At 41.5% G+C, this 18,765-nt stretch overlaps 1 protein-coding gene and 1 long non-coding RNA gene across 18 annotated transcripts in view; one reads left to right on the forward strand and one right to left on the reverse strand.

Annotated features, from left to right (window-relative positions):
- Window positions 1-2,226, forward strand: part of LOC102547003 (uncharacterized) — a 95,198-nt gene extending 92,972 nt beyond the window's left edge. For both annotated transcript variants that reach the window (XR_005488254.2, XR_005488255.2), the window contains exon 10: window positions 1,557-2,226. This is a non-coding gene — a long non-coding RNA (uncharacterized LOC102547003). The remainder of the gene's footprint in view (window positions 1-1,556) is intronic.
- The window catches only part of Iqch (IQ motif containing H), a 193,701-nt gene that overhangs the window by 76,286 nt on the left and 98,650 nt on the right, over window positions 1-18,765 (reverse strand). For 13 of the 16 annotated variants that reach the window (XR_010053948.1, XR_010053947.1, XM_039081112.2 and 10 more), the window contains 4 exons: window positions 18,050-18,133; window positions 14,169-14,344; window positions 4,904-5,176; window positions 118-309 (listed from right to left, as the gene is read on the reverse strand). Coding sequence is in view for 14 of the 16 variants with exons in the window: in XM_039081112.2 (XP_038937040.1) it covers window positions 118-309; window positions 4,904-5,176; window positions 14,169-14,344; window positions 18,050-18,133 (725 nt within the window). In the remaining 2 variants the exon portion in view is untranslated. The remainder of the gene's footprint in view (window positions 1-117; window positions 310-4,903; window positions 5,177-14,168; window positions 14,345-18,049; window positions 18,134-18,765) is intronic. The other 3 variants (XM_017595563.3, XM_063265156.1, XM_017595565.3) reach the window with 2 other exon arrangements.

The raw sequence follows: 18,765 nt of genomic DNA on the forward strand, positions 1-18,765 counted from the left end.
CCAATAAGTCCCTTCATGCTTATGTTTGTGCTGAGGCCCAGGAAAGGCTGTCTTGACAGAGAGCAAAGCTGACTTGGGGAGAAAGGACCTTAATTGTCCACAGCACTGAACACTCACTTGTGCCCACTTCTTCTTCCAGTCCTCAGGGCCGAATCTGTTACTCTCCTTCACCACCCATTTGTAGCACTGTAGATGGGAAGGGATGTCGCAAAATGCTGTCCCATTTCCTCCAAATTCCATGTTCATTTTAAAGACCCAGCGTCGGATTCCCAGGTTATCAGTCACCAACTGACTCAATTGTTCTATCAGCTGGGGGCAAAGGTACAGCAAAATTAACAAGCCACGCTTTCATTCTGTTATAGCAACTTGCTTGTGGTGCTTTGAGTGCCTTTACATAGTCTGTTCATTAGGTTCCCTTTGACTCATCAGTACAAATTCAAGAAGTTTTAAGTGATGGATGATATAAAGAAATCACTAGCCAACGGGATAAAAGCCATTTTTAAAATGCAATCATATTTGTGAGAAACTGAAACTATTATCATCATGTTGACTTATGAAGGCAAAAGGAAAACTCTTAAATATCTGTAGTTGAATCCTAGTATTATCTCCTTTCTTTCATAGCAACTTAGGTGTTTTACTGATTCTTCAAATGATTTTTTTATAATTCGAGACAATAAAAAATATTGTCCTGAAAACTTCATTGAGCTTTTGAATACAGTAATCTAAAATAAATACTGCAATGTATAAGACATTGTCCTCACTAACATACACTTGTTGGCCATTTGGTCAAGTTGATGGTATTAGTGACATGAACAAATGGATTATAGAGGGAGACAGATGACTGAGATAAAGACACTTGCAGAAACAGCCCCCGTGGAATGTCGCCTGCCCTGAGTACGATATAAAGCAATACTCTCTGAATAACTGGGCTTAAAGAGATAAACATTTAAGGGATAGAAATCCAGGCTTTGATTCCAAAATAATAGTAAGAACACTAACTAACATTACTGAACACTCAGCAGGACCCAGCCCATGGCTCGTGTATCCTATACGTGAGTTTCCCACTTAATATAATAACCTACGATGATGGTGCCATCAGTGACTGCACTCAATACACAAGAGGCTGAGTAATTTGACTGTCCTTCATTATACAGTACTGAGTGGCAGAGCAGCACTTCTCTTGTATTGCTGTGACCCCAGGCCTTACACTGATTTGCAGTCCATGAGCTGCGTATCCAAGCCTACAGACAGCTGGGGAAGGGTGAAGTACAGAAAGAGGTAGAGGAGGAGCCAGAGGAACAACTTGTGTACCCGTCAGTAAATCATTTGTGTTGTATTTGAGTCAGACAAAAGGCAAGACTACTTCATCCTATAGAAGAGCATTCTATTAGAGCTTTGAAGAAAAACAGCCTCTTAGACCACAAAACAGCTTTGTTGTCTAAAATTCCCAGAAGGCAAAAGCAACACTAAGCATGTGTCTCCTGTGACTACCCATGCTACTCTTGGCTGTCACATCCTACACTTGACAGTAAGAGTCCTGTTCTCCATTGTCGTAGGTAACGTTATCATTGCTGCGATGAAGCACCATCACCAAAACAACTCGGGGAAGAAAGGGTCTATTCAGTTTCCACTTCCGCCTCACTGTCCAGCACGAAGAAGCCAGGACAGGAACCCAGCCAGAGGCAGGAGATGATGTAGAGGCCATAGGAGAGGTGCTGCTTACTGGTTTGCTTCTGTTGGCTTGCTCAGCCAGCCTTCTTATAGAACCCAGGACCACCAGCCCCAGGGATGGCACCATCCACAATGGGCTGGGCCCTCCCACATCAATCACTAATTAAGAAAATGCCCTACAGTCTTGCCTACAGCCAGATCTTATGAAGACATTTTCTCAGTTGAGTTCCCTCCTCTCGGATGAGTATAGGTTGTGTCAAGTTGACATAAAACTGTGCTGCACATCTATTCTTGGACTACCGAATGGATTCTTACTTTTAACCAAAGAGAAGATTTATGGTTCTGCTGAGGTATAAAACTGCAAAATTAAAATGGTTTTTATTTAAATGCACAATGTTTTACCCTGAATTATGCCTATTTGGCAAAGGATTTTGAGGATGCTACATGAAGTGACAATGTGGAAGAGATCAAAGTAGCCACAGTTGGGGTCCCCCAAAACTCGTTCAGCTATGGGTTATTTAATAAAGGTGAAAATAAATTGTATAAACTCTCTAATTACCAAGTAGTATTTATCAATAATTTGGATGTTTAAATGACAATGCTCTTGTCTACATACTGTATGGCTATGAACACAGCCAAAGGAAGTTCCTAATGTGTCTTCCAGGGTTTCACTCTTTCCTTCTCCAGTTAGCTGAGATGCTATTTCTATTAATCTTATATTGCTGTGATCTGTGTGTCCTGTGATCACAAATTATAGAAGTAGGAGTGCTATTTAACATCTTAATATTGGATAAAACATTATTTTGCTAGTTTAAGGGAAGAAATTCCAGCATAGCCTTTAAAAATTATGCATTTGTATATATTGTATACTTGGAGGCTTCAAATACTAACAGGATCAGTGTTTCCTCCAAATCCTATTATTTGTTGCTTCTGAGACTCCTATAAATGGGTGCCTGTGGATGGATCCCCTACAGTAATGAAAACGATCAATAGTATTGTAAAGACTGCACCGCTGGAAAGAATTATGTGCTATCTTTAAGTGAAAATTGAACAGTGCTTTAAAGCAGCATTGCCATTTTTGATTATTTAACCAAAGCTGTCAATATTTCATACAGAGCACATGCCAGAAAGGGACTTACATGGTTATTTTATGGATCAAAACAGGAAATGCTCACTGTGCTCATGCTAGATTAAAAAATTCAGTCATAAACCACATGACTTTAATGCTACTTCCAAACATTTATCATTTTCTGTTTGAGTCTGTTTTTAAAAATGTAATATATTTTTAAGTTGTGATTCACTTTATATTAGTGAAGGTTAGATGCAGAAAAATTACCACTGTGAAAATCCAACTAAGACCCACAAATACTTATTAACCTAAATTAAAATGATCACATCTTTCACCCACTTTAAATTTACAATGTCCATCAATAAAAAGTCAGGATTGATTCATCACCATCTGCACATTTGAAATACTGAAAGACTCCGATTGATTAGGTAGAGCCATTACTATCTGGAAAGCCTCAGTGGAGTACCTCAATTCTTGCTGACATCAGATGCATGACTTCCAAATAAGCACAGAGCTCAGATACAGCTTGGCTTACGGATGCACCACCATGCTTTAGGCTGAGTACCAACCATCCTGAGGGTCTACGAGAAGGCTTTAGCACTACTTCTGAGCACGGGGCACTAGACAGAGTTTATAGTGCATTAAATGTGCCCACACCTTTAACCACAATTAATGTATAAATATCTCAGAGCATAGATTGCCTGTACTATTGTCAATGAAGATGAGACTAAGACTCAATACAAGTTTTGTACATTCATTTTGAGGACATGAAGATTTTCTAGTGTAGTTCGTGTGAATAATTGTACCATTTAAAAATCTGTTTCTCTCACATTAAGTCTGTCAGCCAAAAAATTCTATTAGGAAGCAGAATTAAGCAACTGGTCTTGTTACCTTCCAATTTCAGTGGAAGCCTCTCCATCACTCCTCAGCTAAAATCCCACTGTGTCTCTGCTTCTGCTATAGCCAATGTGTTGGTCAGGAACTCTCTATAGCAGGACTCAAACACTTCAGGGCAACTTAATATATTCATAGCATCTTCAAAGTCGTCTTCCTAAAGTGTGATTTGCCCAAAGGTTTCATTCTAGTCTCAGTGGCTGTGTTGTGCAGAACATCGGGACCAAGCAACTGAAAAGAGAGGGAGATCCCTCCATCTGACCCTTATTAGCTGCCTCAATGCTTATGGTTCTTTTAATTGTCCAAGAAGAGGGAAAGGATACTTTATGATTGGCTCAGAGAAAGAACCGGTCAAGAGAAATTCAGAAGTAAAGGATAGGAAATGTTAGCAGCCAGCAGTTTATCTTTTACTCTTCTTTATCATGTAAACGGATGGCAGTTAAATGGGAGTCTACCCGCTGGAGCTGCATCAGAACAGGAACATTCTAGAGGCTGATGGAGGAATGCAGAGCCACAGACTGGGTCCAAGGGAAAACCACTGTGGGTTTATTCCTCAGGCCTTTTCCCTTCCTGTTTCTGAGCTAAGTTCCTTACTCTTTTCTGAAGAGAGCCATTCCTGAAGAGCCAAAGTATTTGTCTCTGGAGTCAAGGATACATACAGTACTCTTTGGTCTCACCTAATACTCTAAAGCTTCCAAGCCCACTTTTTTGCCAAAACAGACTCTCCTGTGCTTGGAATCCTATTAAATTGCTAGCTGACGAATGTGACGATGAACTGATAGATATTAGGGTGCTGAATACTGACAGTCTTGGTAATTAAGTGATTTAACAACACTGAGTAACTTAGCCTGAAAGGTAAATATTATGGAACTTTTAGTAATTTCTATAATGCCAGTAGAAAGGTACTTTAATACATTGAAGGCCTCCAGACTGTGTGGTTCAGACATGTAATCATAGATTCTTGGGAAGATGAGGCAGGAGGACCTCAACTTCAAGGCCAGCTTGGATAACTTAGTGATATATTGTCACAAAAAGTTAAAAGAGAGCTGAGGATAAGGCCCTGTTGTACTTACCTACCATGGGAGAGGTCCTGAGCTCAGTTCACAGAACAGAAAACAAAGAGAAACCAGACAAACACGGGGCATAGTGAAGATCTCTTCAGAGTGACTTTCATTCACAGTCTTCACCCGGCAGAGCTGGAACCAGATTACCTGAAGTTGTACAAGGTCAAGGGGACAGAAGATACTTGAACAAAGCTACCCTACATACCTGCTGGTAAGTATAGATGTCATATACTCCAGGAGGCATTGGCACATTAGCGTTATCAAAGATCCGTTTACTTCCAGACTTGCCACTGTAAAGGTGAACCAGCTCAGGCTCTGAGGCCAGGATGGGTACATTCAACATGTCAGCCACAGCTAAATCATCTCTGTGGAGGATCCCGCCCACGATGTAGGCCTCTTCTCCTTGGATGAGATTTTTTATTCTTTTGATTGCCTTGGGACTGTACATCAGGTGAGTAGCCAGGCACATGTGATGTTTCTGGAGGATAATCAAATCATCCCTCTTAAAAGGAATCTTTTTCTAGGCCCTACCCCAATTTGTTATAGTGAACATAATAAATACATTATTAATAGCAGGCTGGGTTACGACCTATCCTGTTGTTTAGCGGTTTAAATTGATAAAAGCTGTTGGGGTGAGGTTCCGTAATCGCTCACATCTTTAGTGTGTTGGAAATAGGCTCACTGGGAATAGAACTAATTACTACACATCTGTATTTATTTGATCCACGTGGAATTATCCTTCTGTCAGAAGGAAAAGAGGCTGGCAGCCTTTGGATAACAGTGATTCATCTCCACACACTTCTGGCATGGTTTAACACCAAAGCGTCTGGAAAATCAATACAAAAAAAATTGAAGGAAAAAGGCCTATAGTATTCTTCTCTGTGTAGACTCTATATAGACTCCTAATCCAACAACACTTTAAGTGTTTCCGAAGGAGAAAGGCACTTGACTTGATACCCTCCCCCCCCAATTCTACCACAAAATCCTTTCCAGAGAGCATACTCTTTACAGTAATTACCGTGGTTCTAGCCAACGCTTTGGAAAGCACTCATGAATAGAAAATATTTGAAAATTTCAGCAATACTCAAATTTCTTTTCTAATACAAACTTTTAAAAAATCTATTTTGATTAAATAGACCTGGCTCAGCAGTTCCTGTGACTGGCTCATTCAATTAAACAAATAATTCTATTCATGTCTAGCAGAGGTAGAAGACAGCTCAATGGTCAGTACGCACCAAAAATGCAACATGCTTCAGCACATACAGCACATATAAGACATTCTCTCTCTCTCTCTCTCTCTCTCTCTCTCTCTCTCTCTCTCTCTCTCTCTCTCCCCCCTCCCTCCCTCCCTCCCTCCCTCCTTCCTTCTCTGTCTCTCCCTCTTTTATCCCTCTCTGTCTCTCCCTCCCTCCTCCCCTCCCTCTCTCCTCTCTCTTGCCACCTGTTTTAATCTATATTAAAGTTAATTATTTTCTGCAAGTCTCTATTTCCTCATCTGTAAGATGAGTACAGCAGTACCAGCCTTAGGGATGTTGTGAGGATTGAGTGAAATGAGGTAACACACTGCCAAGTACTTGATATAGTACATGGAATACAGTAAGCATCTGATGACTGTCACAGTAACTATCATGAAAAAGGTAGGGGAGGTGGAGGGTGAAGTACATTTCCAGGGACAGGGAGGCTTTTCTAAGGTGAAGAGGGGCATGGAAAAGCCATTGCCCAAGGATGAAATGTTAGAACCTTAAACTAAGTCTACTGTAATAGCATCACAGTGTTTTCATTCCCTACTACAGAGGGGATAGCATGAAACCCAAGAAAGTGCTGGCAGTTTGTAGTCAAATACATCTGGGCTTTGAATCCAGCTCTATTACATGTGTGTGCGTGCGTGCGTGCGTGCGTGCGTGCGTGTGTGCGTGCATGTGTGTGTGTGTGTGTGCGTGTGTGTGTGTGAACTTATATATGACTTAGACTCCATAAGCCCATTTCTTTATGTATTAAACTAGAGTGAAAAAAATTACTTGTATGCTGGAGTTGCTCCAAGGATGAAATAAGATCGTGAACATGCATTACATTGGGACAATAATAAAAATGATAGTAACAGTAACTTTTAATAGGGAAAACCCTCTTAAAAATAAAACAATTAAGGTGTCACTCTGATAGAACAGTGCAAAGGTACTGGATCCTTGAGGAAACTCAGGGGGGTTTAAAAGGTAGCACCTTGCATAATTTTAAGGAAAATTTATCTAAACACAGAAATGTGAATGACTGTGTTTAAGAATAACCAATGCATCTGTTTGTAAATGATTTCTAGATATATAACTTCCAAGTGTGTGACAAGAGATATGAACTAGAAACCATTCTCGAATGGATCTGCAACTTGCTGGGTGATTTAGAACAGGACTGCTTTGAGTTTTTCCTATTGTCATCCTTATTCCCAGGAGAAATTTTATGCAACTCCAAGCATTTATAAAATAGTTATACAAATCAAATTTTTATTGATAATAAATCAAAAATTTACTTTGGAACAATTCTTCAATATATATAATTTTATCACTTATTAAAGATTAAAGCAAATTCATATACTAATGAGATTATATGCTTGTCCATTTTTTATAAAAAATTAAGTCTTAGGGAATATGCTATAGGGCATAGAACATTTCCACTGTTTTCTCAGAGTTTATCAATATTTTTATTTATAGTCATCAATTTTAAAAATGCTACTTTGCATAAATGTATAATACAAAATACCAAAAATGTACATAGGGACATTTCAGAAATTATTGGAAATTCTGTTCTAATCCCAAGCCAAAATTAATTGAACAGTTTTTAAAACTATGACTCAGCAACTTGGCAGGCAGCATTTTAAACACATGTTTATTAGTGTGTGTGCCTTTGTGGCCCTTTGTGCAGTGTTTTTGCAGGGACCCATGGAAGGGAGAAAAGCGCATGCGATCCCCTCAGACTGAAGGTCTAGGTGCTTGTGAGCCACCATGTGGAGATAAGGACCCTAACCTGGGTCTTCTGACAGAGCCTGACAGCAATTTTAAAGATCAGTCTAACAGAATGCAATGCAAAGACACAAGTTTGATACTTACTTGCATGGGAATGATGGTAGGAAAATATCAAATGTCTTTGATTTCTGTATTTAAACCATATTCCTATAGAAGCAGAAAAGTTTGTATGTACAGTGTGTTTGTTAGTTTTTGTTTGCTTAATCCAAGTGGGAGTCATCTGGGAAGAGAAACCCCACTGAGGAAATGTCCCCAGTAGACTGGCCTTTTCTTGATTGAAGATTGATGTGAGAGGACCTACATTGCTGCTCTTGCAGAGGACCTGGGTTAGGTGCCCAGTAATCGCATGGTGGCACACAGCTGCCTCACTGCTTTCACTTCCTGTACTGATGTCCCTCATGATGGACGATAAACTCTACAACGAAATAAACCCTTTCCTCTCCAAGCCGATGTGGACACAGTGTTTATCATAACAAATAGAAACCTTCAGACATAGAGCAAAAGCTCTGGGATTCATAATCCACTCATTCGGTCTCCAGATGACAATGTCAGATGGCACTGTCTAGAGCTGGAGGATTTAAGAGCACTTGCTGCTCTTACAGAGGACCTGGGTTAGGTCCCCAGCAATCACATGGTGGCACACAACTGCCTGAAACTCTAGTTCCAGTGCACCTGATGCCCTCTCTGACTTCTGTTGGCATCAAGCACAGATGTGACACAGAGACATATATGCAGGCAAGACACTCATACACATAAAAACACAAAAAGTAAGTTTCAGTTTGTTTATGAGGATACAGAGTGTACAGGTTTGTGCTTGGTGCTGAGGCTACAGGACATTTGTGCCACGTGACATTAACAGAGTCACTGACTTTGGATTAACTATCGGTCACAGTGTGTTTAGCAGTATCTCACTGCGTCTGCTTTCTCAGCTTCACGTTCAGTTCACAGCCTAGAGTGAAGAAGCTAAACATGGAGTGCTCTGCCTTCCTGAAGCTCAGCTCCCTTCTTATGTTCAAGTGTCTTTCCAGCTCTGAAAGAGCTCCTAAGTAAAGCTAGAGCACTTCCATATTTATTATGTAATGTAGATGGAGCTTCTGTAGAGGGTGATGGAAAGGTCTGAGAGAGACGGTAGTAAAATTTGCACTGGACTCTTAAAAATGGCTGAGATGGTAGAATTTTATCTTGTACTTTATCCTCCAAAAAGGGGATGGGGGGGCAGGTAGGAAAAAACCCTGAGTTCCTCTGAGATTTAGACAATTTACTGTTAGCCCCTCCTCCAAATCAAGAGATGAAGTCTGTGCCTCTTAGATCTGAACAACTGTTCACCTGTCCTCCTGCCTTCTTAGTTGCTTTCCTTTCCCACAAATTACTTCTGTGTGGAAGGAAATGTGAAGCCAACAAAACACATCCAGAACTGCTGACCTGAGGAACAATAGGGCATTTGATGATAGAATAAGAAGCCCAAAGCTGGACCTGGCAAGATGGCTCAGCATTTGCTGCTTTTCCAGAAGACTCAAGTTTAGTTCCCAGCACCCACATCTCTCTCTCTCTCTCTCTCTCTCTCTCTCTCTCTCTCTCTCTCTCTCTCACACACACACACACACACACACACACACACACTTAAAAATAAAGCCTTAAAATAGAAGCTCAAAGTGTTCGTCATATCATCTCTCATTTGATCCATACAAATCCTTGCTATGTAGACAAATGATTTGTCCAAGGTTATCCAGCTCTGACCCTTAGGTAAAGGATAGACCCTAGTAGCATAGTGGTATGCTCATCCTGCAGAGCAGCAAGTGAAGGCCTGCAGGTTTGCGAGCTGTGAAGAGGGGAAAGCAGATACAATAGCCAAGTCCAAGCTCTGAGTACCTGTCCCAGCTAAGGTAGAGTCCTGTCTCCTCTAGGTTTCCATATCTCTATTGACAAGCATTCTCTCCAGCTCCATGCCATGTCTGGGCATGTCAGCTGTTGTCTTCGGGCATGATGGCACCACAACATTATCTCAGTATGTACGTTAAGATTCAGATGTGAAAGTACCTCGGTGTGACTTTAACCAAGCAAGTAAAAGATCTGTACAATAAGAACTTCAAGACACTGAGGAAAGAAATTGAAGAAGACCTCAGAAGATGGAAAGATCTCCCATGCTCATGGATTGGCAGGATTAATATAGTAAAAATGGCCATTTTACCAAAAGCAATCTACAGATTCAATGCAATCCCCATCAAAATACCAATCCAATTCTTCAAAGAGTTAGACAGAACAATTTGCAAATTCATCTGGAATAACAAAAAACCCAGGATAGCTAAAGCTATCCTCAACAATAAAAGGACTTCAGGGGGAATCACTATCCCTGAACTCAAGCAGTATTACAGAGCAATAGTGATAAAAACTGCATGGTATTGGTACAGAGACAGACAGATAGACCAATGGAATAGAATTGAAGACCCAGAAATGAACCCACACACCTATGGTCACTTGATTTTTGACAAAGGAGCCAAAACCATCCAATGGAAAAAAGATAGCATTTTCAGCAAATGGTGCTGGTTCAACTGGAGGTCAACATGTAGAAGAATGCAGATCGATCCATGCTTATCACCCTGTACAAAGCTTAAGTCCAAGTGGATCAAGGACCTCCACATCAAACCAGACACACTCAAACTAATAGAAGAAAAACTAGGGAAGCATCTGGAACACATGGGCACTGGAAAAAATTTCCTGAACAAAACACCAATGGCTTATGCTCTAAGATCAAGAATCGACAAATGGGATCTCATAAAACTGCAAAGCTTCTGTAAGGCAAAGGACACTGTGGTTAGGACAAAACGGCAACCAACAGATTGGGAAAAGATCTTTACCAATCCTACAACAGATAGAGGCCTTATATCCAAAATATACAAAGAACTCAAGAAGTTAGACCGCAGGGAAACAAATAACCCTATTAAAAAATGGGGTTCAGAGCTAAACAAAGAATTCACAGCTGAGGAATGCCGAATGGCTGAGAAACACCTAAAGAAATGTTCAACATCTTTAGTCATAAGGGAAATGCAAATCAAAACAACCCTGAGATTTCACCTCACACCAGTGCGATTGGCTAAGATCAAAAACTCAGGTGACAGCAGATGCTGGCGAGGATGTGGAGAAAGAGGAACACTCCTCCATTGTTGGTGGGGTTGCAGACTGGTAAAACCATTCTGGAAATCAGTCTGGAGGTTCCTCAGAAAATTGGACATTGAACTGCCTGAGGATCCAGCTATACCTCTCTTGGGCATATACCCAAAAGATGCCCCAACATTTAAAAAAGACACGTGCTCCACTATGTTCATTGCAGCCTTATTTATAATAGCCAGAAGCTGGAAAGAACCCAGATGCCCTTCAACAGAGGAATGGATACAGAAAATGTGGTACATCCACACAATGGAATATTACTCAGCTATCAAAAACAACGAGTTTATGAAATTCGTAGGCAAATGGTTGGAACTGGAAAATATCATCCTGAGTGAGCTAACCCAATCACAGAAAGACATACATGGTATGCACTCATTGATAAGTGGCTATTAGCCCAAATGCTTGAATTACCCTAGATCCCTAGAACAAACGAAACTCAAGACGGATGATCAAAATGTGAATGCTTCACTCCTTCTTTAAATGAGGAAAAAGAATACCCTTGGCAGGGAAGGGAGAGGCAAAGATTAAAACAGAGACTGAAGGAACACCCATTCAGAGCCTGCCCCACATGTGGCCCATACATATACAGCCACCCAATTAGACAAGATGGATGAAGCAAAGAAGTGCAGACCGACAGGAGCCGGATGTAGATCGCTCCTGAGAGACACAGCCAGAATACAGCAAATACAGAGGCGAATGCCAGCAGCAAACCACTGAACTGAGAATAGGTCCCCTATTGAAGGAATCAGAGAAAGAACTGGAAGAGCTTGAAGGGGCTCGAGACCCCAAAAGTACAACAATGCCAAGCAACCAGAGCTTCCAGAGACTAAGCCACTACCTAAAGACTATACATGGACTGACCCTGGACTCTGACCCCATAGGTAGCAATGAATATCCTAGTAAGAGCACCAGTGGAAGGGGAAGCCCTGGGTCCTGCTAAGACTGAACCCCCAGTGAACTAGTCTATGGGGGGAGGGCGGTAATGGGGGGAGGGTTGGGAGGGGAACACCCATAAGGAAGGGGAGGGGGGAGGGGGATGTTTGCCCGGAAACCGGGAAAGGGAATAACACTCGAAATGTATATAAGAAATACTCAAGTTAATAAAAAAAAAAAAAAAAAGATTCAGATGTGAGTAAGTGGTGGCAGAGGGCACACCACTGACCTGAGGTCTTGTGAAGCCATTAAGAGAAACTTTGCATCATCAGTTCTAGACAGGAGATTATCCCAGATGACAAAGGTCTAGACTGTTCCTAATCCCTTCCTATGGCTAGTTTTCTTCACCACCACTTATTTCTTATTTTTGACCTGCGACAAAGAATGTCTTCAGAAACATTGAAATACTCTGAAATTGGCATGATGACTCATACATACAAGCACACTTACCACTATAGATCCTAGCTTTATATAGTAACTTTGAGAAATGCACAAACAGATTTTTGGCACACTTTTAAAAAATCTCCTCAAGGCCATCCATTTGAATGAAAATCAGTACTGACACAATCCCTCAGACCCATTAAAAAGAAATAAAGCAATAGCTCAACAGAAGCAGAACTGATTTGAAAGGGGGAGCTTAATTTTTGTGTTTTAAAAAGTTGATTGCCTATGAGTGATTAATCACTCAAATAATTTGAATTTAAGCTTCAAGCAGCAATATTAAGCACTTCCAATTTGCATACCTGTTTCTACTCCCAAGGATGCAGACCTGCAGTGGCTGGAGCTCACACTGTCAAGGTGCTGCTGCTTGGCTCTGGCTTGGAAGTGGAAAGGACACTGCCAGGGCCACCTTCTCAGGGATACATGCAGGGACTACTCTGGAGTTACCCAGTCAATCCCACGTTTCATAAATGAAGAACAGAGGTGAAGAAAGCTAAAGAGGTTTGCCCAAGGTCACTGTGTCAACCACAAATAAAGCAGTTATTCCAGCGTGTAATCGTGACCTACAGGAGACAGATTTTAGTTCACAATCTAGTCCTACCATGGACAACCAGAAAATGAGTTTTTCCTTCTGTAGCCATAGAAGGACAGCAATGATTTCAGTGTTGCCACGTTGTATGATACTGAAATGAGAAACGCATGCTAAGAACCCAATAAATGTTACCTTACGTCCCATCCTTATCACAAATCCCCCTTTCTGCTCCATGCCTGTTCCATTTCAGATATCCACACATTTTCTATTGGCAGTCAGCAGGTATTAACTTGAGTTTCTGGCTCTGAGAATAGCAATAGTTTAACCACAAATGGTTTTTAGTGTTTTTCTTCTTTGCTTCCTAACATCTATATCAATTGTATTATTGAAGGCATGAGGTAGCCAGGAAGCACCAGAGATTCTGAGAAGACCCCAAGAGTATAAGGACATTGTGAGAGTTTACACATATCCTCCCTTTCCACAACCAGATGTGCCAGGGAAGCGGAGCTGAGCAGAACGCTACTGGGACTACCGAGGTGTTGGCGGATGAGTTGCTGCTCTTGATGAAAGAGAGTGGGTGCTGAAGGTGCTTCACCAAACACACAAAGCTGAAAGCTACAGCAGCACTCTCCTCCCCGAACCCCTGCTGGAACTCTCTCAGGTGCACTCTCCCTCTCCACCACTAGTGTCTCTGGTAATATTAGAGAGCTGAGTACGGGTACCTCATCTGTAATGTGGAGAAGTCCCTTTCCCCTTGTCTGTTGTACTGCCATTTACAGGACTTTGCCCTCGTGGTTCCAGCCATTTCTTAGTAGATCTTGTGAAGGAATGAGACTCCTTTCTACCCATTATGAATCAGTACATTAAAATGCGAGCCTTGTTCATAGAGAACATGTGATGTGGGACATCAAGGCAACTTCCCCTAAAGGAATGAAAACATGGAATAACAAGGAGTGCCAGTGTGAAAGTCAGAAACTGGGGACCCTGGTCCACACTCTTTGCCTGAGTAGTTTTATGGCTGGATAGGTCTGCATTTGATAAGGGTATGAGAAGACTCCAAGGGCATAAGGAAGCCTTTCACTGTCCCGCTGAACTCCACAGAGATTAAGAAAAGGGGTGATAAGTGTTGTAAATCTACCTATTTGATTGTACCTCCCAGGAGCTGCAATTAGGCTTCCACCACAGAAGCAGGACAGGAGCAGCTCGGCTAAGTTTGAAAGTTAAGCTGTGGTATTTATTTCCTACAGTCCAACTAGTAGTCTAATCAGCAAAGCTGTTAAACTTGCAATAATATTTCACTGATGTGTACCAGAGCATTGCAAGTTATAAAATTTCCAATTTAATTTTACTACATCCCTGAAGCCATAGTAATTAGAAGACAAACTCACAGTGAAGATGTTTACAGCTTCAGGGGTGATAATTCTGAACCTGTTTTGCAGGTCAGACCTATCCCCATAGTAGCCCGATTTGACAGCTGCTTGCAGACTCAGGAGTTTTTTGTAGTACAGCTTTAACTCGTCATTCATGGGACTGGAGCAGACGTAGATGACATTGACGTTGACATCTATGAAATAGCAGGCACCATGTTAATTACTGGTATAAAGGTACATGACGTGATGAACTCTGGCATCTAATTGATGATACAGTAGTTTAAATCAAAGAGCAGATCCAGGAGCCACACCACGTTCGTTTACATTGGCTTTGCACGTTTCAGTAATCTAAAGCAGCCCTTCTGCGCTTCATGCTTCTCTCATAAAGGAGACGCTACCACCAAGAAAATACACAAGACTTCGAGGGAACATGAAGCAAACTTTCAGATAATGCACAGGGATCTAACTTAACCATTCCCCTTAGTATCATTGGAAATGCATCCCATTTGGGTCAGCAAAATTATAAAGCAGAGCCATTAACTTTAGAAAGCTGATGAAATTTCAATGGCACCCTGGGCTTGGATTTGACAGGGCCAGTTCAGGGAAGGCCTTGACAGAATAAATGGGCTGATTATGACCACCAGTGATTCCCTCAGGAAACCAGCCTATCCTGGAGAGGAAATATATTACTTCAGTAGCAAAGCTAATGATTCCTGGTCCATAGAAAACATTGCCCCAGCTACTTTCTTCCTTAAGGTGTGCCTCTTACCACACACATAGAAAAGGTCCTGACTGACTATCTGGTTCAAACGGAGTAGTGAGAGGAGACTGCTCACTCTGTGCTGAGGAACATTTAAGGCATACAGATGGAGATTAGCAGCCGATGGTGCTATTAGTTCATTCATAAAATGACTAACTGATCTAGATATGAATAGGAACAAAGCACTTGGCTGGATATCCCTGGAAACCTGGGGATCAAAGGATGGAGATACCAAGCCTTTAGGGTACAGCCATTTCATGTGCACATGTCACTTAGGCACTCAGGGTAGTTCAGAGGGGGAAGGGCTAAAAGTGTCACCTTGGGCTGGGAAGATTAGGAGGGCCTGCCAGCCTGATCTGTTCAGTGAGTACACAGAACAGAGACTAATTACATTCTAGTTTAGTTCGTAGGTCCCTGGGCACATTATTTAACTTCTCTAAGCATTGGGTTCTTCACTTGTAAAGTGGAAAGTTAAGTCACCTGGGTATAGAGGTTTAAGGTACTAAAGGAAACCCAGGAAGTGCTGACCAAATGGCACCGCCAGTGTGATTCCCTGCTATGCCCTCTGCACCTGGGCTCCTTTTGATTGACCCTTTGATTTAATTTGATGAAGTGGTGTCATCTGCTATTTCTCCTAGTGTCTCAGTCTATCAATCCAAGCTCCCCAACTTTTATTCCCTGAGACAGGATTTCCTGTAGCCCAAGCTGCCCTTTAAGTCACTGTGCGGTACTGGGTTAGAACTCTTGCCCCTCCTGCCTCTACTTCAAAGTGCTGTATTACGGGTTCACACTCCCAGGCCAGGCTTGTCAGTGCTGGGGGTCACACCCAAGGCTTTATGCATGCTGGGCAGGCATGCTCCCAACTGAGTTCCCATCAGCCCTCACCAAGCCCCTTAAGTTCAAGGTTTATACACAAACAATGTAGACTACACAGGAATTACTCAGTAAGCCCTCGTGGTTAGCTGGGGATGTAGAAGAATGGAGAGATTTGCATGGTTGAGTGTTTTTCTCACTTAGTGAGATATATGGCATGCAGGAAAAATCTCTCCCCATGAAGACAGAGTGTCTTTGAAACTGGCCCAGTAAAAGGCTGGTATGGAGGCATTCCATATATGTAAATAGTTAAGGGGCCACCATTTTATTCTGAAACCAGATTGCCATATAAACATCAAAATAAAGTAGCTGAACAGACAGTAATTAATAATTTGTACCCAATTGCAGACTGGTCACATGATCTGTTGCTAGCCTTGTGTTTTGGAGAAGAAACTAGTGTCTTACCAAACTAGTGAGTCTAAAAGGCAAATGTGTTTTGTTATTCTTGCTTTTTTTTTAAAAAGAAAAACATAAAAGTATAGGATGTAAACAGGTGTAAAATAGGATTTTTGCTAATAGGATAGCAAAAATAGCTATTGTGACAGAAGAAGAATTTTGCTTGGAAAGAAGTCTCTAGGCTTCAAATAGTAAGAAACTAAATTCCACCTTTTTTTTGTTCATTTCTGCGGAAGCGACATACATCACTACTGTAACATACAGGGTGAGTGAGCTCTCACTAACTGGTAGCTATGGAAAGGCGCTGTTTTGAAGATGAAAGTTTCTTTGATTGGCAGTCAAAGTCAGTTCCTCTGTTACTCATCTAGAAATGGAAAGGTACTAGTCACTGGGCCTCTACTAGACAACCCTGATGTCACAGTCAATGCCCAGTGGTGAGTGTTAGCAGTATCATTAGATTGTCTCTACTTCCCTCCCAGACAAGCAGGAAAACCAATGCCCTTTACTAGTAAGTCACACAATAAAAGAAGTTTTCTTCTCCCGAATCATATTTTCCTATTTTTCTTTCACAAGAAAGCACATTTACCATCGGTGGTCCCCTCTACACTGCCCTGCTCCTGAAGAGGCTGTTTGGTCATACTGCTGTGCCAGAATGATAATGTACCAGAAAATGGCAGTCTCTCAGAAATGCCCATAGCTGCAGAGTGCTGTCTTCCAAGGTACAGGCTGACTGAATGATTGGATTATTCAAAATATGTAGCCTAATACTTTTTTCTTCTATAATAAGGAACTTCTATAAAGATGCTCCTTTGTGATGGCTTGTGCTATATATAGAAGGGTATATAAAAAGCTGAGGAAAAAATTAATTCAAATAAATCAGAGCTAAGTCTGCCCTCTGCTGCACCTCAGCGGTCCCAGCCAGTCAGGCTCTTAGCTGGACTAGCTCAGCACTAACAAATCAATCCCACATCACTAAAGGGCTTGTTGTTGTGTAACGCAGAAACACAGCATTGGTGCCGAGATAACGTATTAAAGCAATTATACTATTATTATTTTAGGACACTGTAAATTTCTAGTACTGATGTATTTTTGTTACCAAATGGCATTTATAAAATAATAATGATGTTGAAATATCTATGAATCATGTAAAGTATGTCATTTCAGGGAGCCAGCTAAGTTGGCCTTTGATAATATAAAATTCTTCCTTGTATTGCTTAAATAAGGGCCAAAGCAATTATATTTTAACAAAGAAGTTCTTATGAACTTCTAAAAATCTAATTTTTATTTAACCCTTAATTTTGAGCCAGTTCCTCACACACTGACTTGATTTAATGCATAGACTTTAGAATCTTTAGTTTTTCAAGCCCAGGGCTGTTCTGGGAGCTGACTACAGAGCTCTAGCACTTGACTTGTGCAGAGACACCTCTGTCTGTCCAGGGCTCGCCTCTCTAGGAATCCCTTCTGCAAGGCACTTTGTGTTTTCCCACAATCAGCCTTTGCTCCCTCCTAGTCTCCCAGTGGACACAAAGCCCTTTGCTTGGGCACCTCTTTTACTCAGCCCAGAAGACAGAAGGGACAGTCTTGACACAGAGAGAATTTTTACTTTGCTCACTGCAGGAATCCAGTGACAAATTATCTGAGTCTATTGGAGAGAAACGGTTATTCAAAGGAGACTTTAGAAAACTATTCAAGTAATTGTTCAAACATTTTAAAATTCAAGTTCACTTCACTGTAAATCTGTTACTTAAGATAATCTGGAAATGATTAAATGTTAAGCTCCTTCCTTGTAGGGGGATGATAAACAGTGAATACCTCACCGGCATTTACTTTAAGGTTGTGACAGTCACTGATGTAAAACTACTTACTGTACCTAGGATGTCACACAGCCTCCCCAACTGCCTGTTCTGCTCTATGTCCAAATCAGATATGTGTTTTCGCACAGACTGGGAATATCCTGAAAGGCAAATGAAGAGTCAGAAGAGAAACTGCACTGACACAGTGGAATGGCATATGGAAATTTTAGAATGTCACAGTCTGCATTTGGGGGGGGGGGGTCAAAACGTATTTCCTCTGCAGCGTCTTGCAGAAACAGTGAAGTCCTAAGACTTCAGTCCGCTCTTCTCATGCAGCCAGGGCAGAAGACACGCTGTGCCACAGGCTCTGCAGTAGAGGCTTCCTTTTCCCCAACACCAACGAAGTGCCTAATATCGAAATTACAACTGCACGGAGGAAACATCTGACATTTAATGTGAGTGTTCAGGACATCTAAGAATGCTAGGCTTGGCCTTAAGGGATTGCTTTGGCTTTAAAATCATGCAGCACTTTGAAGCTGGATCACAGAATCATTTGGGTTCAGTCAAGCCCCTTGCTGTCAGAAACATCTGTTCAAGGAACTCACATATTAAAGAAGCTGTCAGTCAGAAAAACTTATAACCTTTAAAGGGCAAGAAAGGTCAAAGCATTTACCTTGTTGGTACTAAGAAAGTCCCGTGGTTCCTTTGTTTGTACTGGAGACGGAGCAGAGGGAAAACACACGTGTCCCGCTGTCCAGAAATCCCCATGAAAGGAGCAGCAGCTTCTGCTCAC

Source organism: Rattus norvegicus, chromosome 8, assembly GCF_036323735.1.
Source record: "Rattus norvegicus strain BN/NHsdMcwi chromosome 8, GRCr8, whole genome shotgun sequence".
Classification (NCBI taxonomy): domain Eukaryota; kingdom Metazoa; phylum Chordata; class Mammalia; order Rodentia; family Muridae; genus Rattus; species Rattus norvegicus.